At 34.9% G+C, this 6,160-nt stretch overlaps 2 protein-coding genes across 2 annotated transcripts; one reads left to right on the top strand and one right to left on the bottom strand.

The window, feature by feature from the left end:
• Positions 1–663: 663 nt before the first annotated feature.
• On the bottom strand, positions 664–2,541 carry LOC111881741 (pentatricopeptide repeat-containing protein At1g06143). The gene has a single exon (XM_023878134.2). It carries the CDS (start codon positions 2,539–2,541, stop codon positions 700–702), a length of 1,842 nt encoding a protein of 613 aa, XP_023733902.1. The 3' UTR covers positions 664–699.
• Positions 2,542–2,772: 231 nt separating this feature from the next.
• Positions 2,773–5,924, top strand: LOC111881742 (uncharacterized). The gene is made up of 8 exons (XM_023878135.3): positions 2,773–2,931; positions 3,197–3,540; positions 3,770–3,842; positions 3,914–3,994; positions 4,577–4,640; positions 4,808–4,895; positions 4,999–5,083; positions 5,673–5,924. The coding sequence occupies exons 1-8, from the start codon at positions 2,830–2,832 to the stop codon at positions 5,706–5,708; spliced, it is 873 nt and encodes a 290-aa protein (XP_023733903.1). The 5' UTR covers positions 2,773–2,829; the 3' UTR covers positions 5,709–5,924.
• Positions 5,925–6,160: the final 236 nt, after the last annotated feature.

The raw sequence follows: 6,160 nt of genomic DNA, 5'->3' as shown, positions 1-6,160 counted from the left end.
TTTGACATTATAATCAATTAATTCCTTATATTTTTGTTCTTGCAATTAAACCAAAAACACCAACAATTGTTTACTATTAATCCCCAAAAACTAGCAACATGGATTTTTTTTACCTGAAAAACTGATAATTTTTGGGTTTTTAGCCTAATAAACTGGTCACCAACTGAATGAGTGTTTTTTTTCATAAATGTGATAAAAGTTTGGGAGTTTGGACTAACTGTTATCTAATATTTTGTATTGGATTAACTAAGTGTATATTTCGTATTCGACTAACTTAACTTTTGATTACATTTGTCAAAAAGTACTCGTATTCGGGTAGTGATCAGTTATCGAGGTAAAACCCAAAAATGAGTGGTTTACCAAGGCAAAAAACCCAAAATTGTAAACAGTTGCCAGTTTTTAGGATTTAGTTGTAAACAATTGTCAATGTTTTGGGCTTAATTGCAAGAAAAAATATATATAATGACTTAATCGATGATGATGCCAAAATATAAGGATTTTTTTGAAGTTTTCCCTATTTTGATCATATCTACGAAAAAAAACCTCATATGCTGATAGTGACCAGTTTACTAGGTAAAAACGTCAAAATGCAAACAATTGTCAGTTTTTAGGACTAAGTTGAATGAAAAAAATTTAAGGACTAAAGCGATTATAAAACCAAAATATAAAAACTTTTTGTAGATTTCACTAAGAATTATATCAAAGAAAAGAGGGATACTCATGTACACATGCATCAAGTACTTGTTTCCCACGTACTCTATCAAGCAACACGTAAATCTCCTTAGAACATTCATGATATTTATCGGAAGCCGAAAACTGATGTAACTTCCCCTCAATCTCAATCCAACTCGACCCCGGAATCTTTTTTTCCACCCTAAACTCTTTCATACTTGACCTAATTCTAGCCACCTCACTCCACCTATTTTCTTCCGCCAACATATTAACAAAAAGACTATAATACCCACTATTATCCGGTTCCAAAACCATCAACTTTTCAACAGCAACACGTGCCAATTCCAAGTTCTTCTGAATCTTACACCCTCCCAAAACCGCACCCCAAATCACACCATTCGGTTCCATTCCCATCTCCTTTATCAGTTCCATTGCATCTTCTAACATTCCAGCCTTGCATAACAAATCAACCATACACCCGTAATGTTCAATTCCAGGGGGAATAAGAAAATTTTGACTCATGCTTTGAAACAACTTGCGCCCCTCTTTTACTAATCCTCCATGAGTACAAGCACTAAGAACACTTATAAAAGTAATCCCATTTGGTTTTATATTCTCTTTTTTCATTTGACTAAACATTTTTAACGATTCTTTCGCGTACCCATGTGATGCAAGCCCTTCGATTATTGAGTTCCAACAAAAAAGATTCTTTTCGGGTAATTTATAGAACACCAAGAGTGATTGATCTAAGTTGCCACATTTTGCATACATGTCAATCAAAGAAGACCCAATGTAAACATCAAGATTAAAACGGTTTTTTGCAATATAAAGATGGATTTTCTTTCCGATATCAAGTGTTCCAAGGTGAGCACAGGCTGAGATTACAGTTGCCATGGTGACTTCATCAGGGGTGATGCCATGTTTTGTCATGTTGATGAAAGTTGATAATGATTCTTGGTAGAGTTTGTTTTGGGAGTAGGAATTTATCATAGTGGTCCATGAGATTAAGTCTTTTGATGGCATGTTGTTGAATAAAAGCTCTGCAGATTTGATGTCTTTTATTCTGGCGTATCCATCGATTAAAGAGTTCCAAGAAGCACAAGTTCTTTCAGGCATTTCATCGAACAGTTTATGAGCAGAAACCATGTCTCCTGATCTTGAATGTACTGAAATCATGGATGTCCAGGCGAAAGTGTCTCTTTCAACCATTTCATCGAATACCTGGCGGGATTCCAAGATCTTTCCAAAACATGAATAGAAATCGATCAATGCTGTCTGGACGTAAACATGTGATTTGAACCCGAACTTCCATATCTGCCCGTTAATGGCTTCTCCGATTCTATATTGTTGGATAAAAGCACATGATTTGATGACGGAAGGAAATGTATAGCTAGTGGGAGAAATTCGAGCTCTCAACATTTGTAGATAAATTTGAAGAGATTGAATTGGGACAAAACAAGACACACAAGCTCGGATAACAGCGTTATACACAAATACATTGGGATCCTCCATCTGGGTATAGGCTTGGATTGCGTAATCTGTTTGAGAAAAGGTCGAACAGGCTGAGACGAACTGATTTATCATGAAACAATCTTGATTGTAGCTGTTCTTGACCATGAACGCGTAAATAGATTCTAGTTGTCTCAAGTTTGAGCAGATTTTCAAGTGTTCAATTATGATCTCATTGTTGATTGTTCCTCCTTGTAGTTCTGCAAGATGGGTGGTCGGTAATCGAATCAAGTCTGCTGCTGTGGTCGTAAAGTAGGAAGAAAGGAAGCTCAGAGAAGACAAATGACGACGGAGGCGATGAGAAAAATGGTGGCGAAAAGAAGTTGCAATGAAACCGCTTACTCCGCCGCCGGAGTTCATCGGCAAAGAAAATAAAATCGGAAATGGGTTTTACAGATAATCAATTTAACAATCATGTAACCGGAGATAGAGGGCACCCATATGAAAATTTCTATTTTAAGAAAACCAAAAGCGAAGTGTTTTCTATTTCAAGACATTCGAAGATAAAATTTTGTAATATTCGTGACTTTGTATAGACGTGAATGTTGTCCATCGTCTCTCCTTATCGTGTTAACCTCAACCATCACGTTCATTCGCTCTGCATTTTAGGGTTCCAAAATCAATTCATTTTTCTCCTCTTCTCTCACAATGCATTCATGGAAAGATAAATTTACAGAAAAGATAGCCAATTTCTTTTACGAACCTTCTTCTTCTTCATCTTCTTCTCCATCGTCTTCTGATCACGATCAGGTACCCCATCTACATCTCTCTCTCTCTTTCTCTGATATGTACATTGATTGTTTTCCAGTTTTTCTTCGAATTGGCTTGCTATCATCGTGAAATTCATCTACTTTTCGCGTTCTTAAGGAACCGTATTCATGTAAATTTGGTTTTTTACGATCTGGGCATAAAAATTAGAAAGTATTTAATTCCATTTATCCAATATGAATTCATAATTTGTGAAATTTTGACTAAAGCTTGAAGCTTTGACCATGGCGTTCTTCCTTATTTGCAGACCAGTTTACCTCTTAAAGATGAAAGCTATTTGTCATCAATACTTTCTTTCTTGTTTCCCTCGCAAGAGTCAATTTCAAAAGAAGAGAATGATTACGAAGCAGGCAGCCTAAAGATTATAAAATGTAAGAATTCAGATACAAAAGACGAGAATCCAGACCTAGGGTCAGGGAAGAGCACCAGCAGTAGTGATGTGTTTGAAGATGCCATTGATCTAAAGACCCCCAAAAAGCATGTTCATGACCTAAATCTGGATTCGGTTTTTATTTCTTCCAATTTGAGCCAATTTTTTCAATCTTGCCTTCCCAATATAGTAAAAGGTTGCAAATGGGTTTTAATTTATAGGTAATAATATCTCCTTATGGTTATCATATACAAATGTTTGACATTATATGTTGTACCATAGAGTGGATGGAATGAGAGTAATGTCAAACTAAATTTGTCTGATATAAAAAACATCAAATATAAAATAGTTCAGTTCAATTCAGTCCAATGTAGTCAGTTTTGTTGAGACAAATGCACTCTTACTCTAAATTGGGTTGTTGACGTATCTTTTCTTTGAAATGAAGGGCAGTACCTTGAAACATGGCATATCACTTCGAACACTTATTCGGAACACATTTGAAGTTCATGGGCCTTGTTTGTTGGTAAGATTTGGTTACTTAAGAACAAATTGGTTTAATTTCAATATATCTGACATATTGTATTCTTTACGTAGATTACTGGAGACAATAAAGGTGTTGTGTTTGGAGGGCTGATAAATTCCCCGTTAACACCTACTCCCCAAAGGAAATATCAAGTAAGTTAGTCCCAAGTTTCTTTTTCTCCCAGTGTGTTACGGATAAAATACTTGATTTTCCAACTTCTTTTCTGCATTATGTCAAAAACAAACACGTATATATAACGTATTAGATTATGTCATTAAGTCCATCAAATCGAAAAAGGAAACACTTTAGTTTGCTAATGAGTTGTTTCTTTGACTTAATGGGCAGGTACTGGAAAGTCTGTTTGTTATTTTACTTAATCAGACAGAATGACCTAACGAGCTTAAGCCGAAATAAATAAATAAATAATTTGATTTAATGTATTAAGCCACTAATGTTTTATGTATGTTCTCTTCTGTTTTTCTACCAACCCCTCTCACTTAAAATTGACGATTATTGTGATTTTTTTAATGTATGGACATTTAGTCTCATTTATAGAATTTATGTATACAACACATTATTCAGACAAAAGCCACGGGAGAAAAGTAACGAAACAAAACTTTGAACTATAAATAAGTTAACTTCTACACTACTGTATCCACGTGATGCTATATCATACATTTTCTAGTGTTAATTAATGGGTTTCAACACTCTGCACTTTTGAATTGTTGTGGCAGGGAACAGTTCAGACCTTTGTTTTCACAACATTATATGGTGCACCAACTTTGTTTAGACCAACTGGTAAGCCATATTTGTTATATTGTAAATGACGTAAATATCATCATCCTCATTGTCATACCCCCCCGTATTTGTAATTACATTTGGTAATCCTACCATGGTTTTACCGAATTTGAGTAATCTTTATTATTACACTCATGAACTAATAATTTCTTTTTCTATTTCAAAAGGTGCAAACCGGTACTTTTACATATGTTCCAATGACATGCTAGCATTTGGAGGCGGAGGAAGTTTTGCGTTACGCTTAGATGGAGATTTGTAAGATGCTTTATGTGTTACTACTTAATAACAACAAAAATGATATTATTACTATTATTACTATTATATGTTATATCATCTTATTATCTCTTTGTGTACTTAGGTTGACTGGAACTAGTGGACCTTGTGATACATTTGGTAATCGATGTTTGGCTCATAATGAAGAGTTTGAGTTAAAGAACGTTGAGGTATGTAACACTCTAAACGTGTGCATAACATGATATAGGTGCTGTTTGTTTTTTTTTAAGCCAAAATGTCTGCAGTCTGCAGACCACATCTGCATGCCTCTGCGGCAGAAGAGGTGGACCAAATGTCTGCGGTCTGCAATAAGAAGACTGTTTGTTTTTAACGTCTGTAGCCGTTGAAATAAATTAATTTTTCAATCTTAATTTCATGTCATAAAGATTAAAAATGCATTTTCAGCAAAAAGAGAAAGAAAAAAAAACGGGTGGTCTTTTTTTTTTTGGTTAAAATGAGGTCTGAAGACCTTTGAAGACAGTGGCCCATGTCTGCGCCAGGAAGACCTCGCGCAGACGTTTTTTGGTCTGCGCACTTCCAAAAAACAAACACTCTGCGATGGCATATGTTTGCGCGTTGTCTGCGCGGCGCAGACAAAAGTGGTTGCGCAGCTCTTCACAAAAAAAAACAAACAACCCCATAGTTAGTATAAGTAGTGAAGGCTTTAAGCCTGAAGAGCTAGTGTATGAGTTTCAATTTCAATATACATCAAATATAGTGTGGGAAATGTTATTTATCATTTTTTTCTTCACCTTGCAGTTGTGGGGCTTCACTCATTCCTCTCGATTTCGTTAACCTAGTCGAAGATTCACAGCTCCAATCAACTTTGTTATTGGTTCTTCAATGACATTGATACACGAACATGCTACTTGATATAGAAAGATCCTTGTATACTTCAATGACTACTAGACAACTTAGACTTTTTTTATATTTGTTCCTACAAATGTATATAGAATGCATGTATTACATTTCAAATGACGTAATTTATTTAATTCAAAGTCATGATTTGCATGTAATGTTAGTTAACATTTATATGCATATATCATGCAAAGTCTCATATAACCAAATCTCAACAGCCGCATTTTTTTTCTGAGAACCTTTGCCATAAAATGAATTTAATATTATGGTATATTTTTACATAATAATCAATAGTATATTACATTTACAGATAAAGATCATGCTATTGATTTCCGATTTTCCAGATGTGATCACATCATTATGACATTGATTCATCGCTACAATGACAA

The sequence above is a fragment of the Lactuca sativa genome, chromosome 2 (genome assembly GCF_002870075.4).
Source record: "Lactuca sativa cultivar Salinas chromosome 2, Lsat_Salinas_v11, whole genome shotgun sequence".
Lineage (NCBI taxonomy): Eukaryota > Viridiplantae > Streptophyta > Magnoliopsida > Asterales > Asteraceae > Lactuca > Lactuca sativa.
This window is presented reverse-complemented; position numbering and strand designations above follow the sequence as displayed.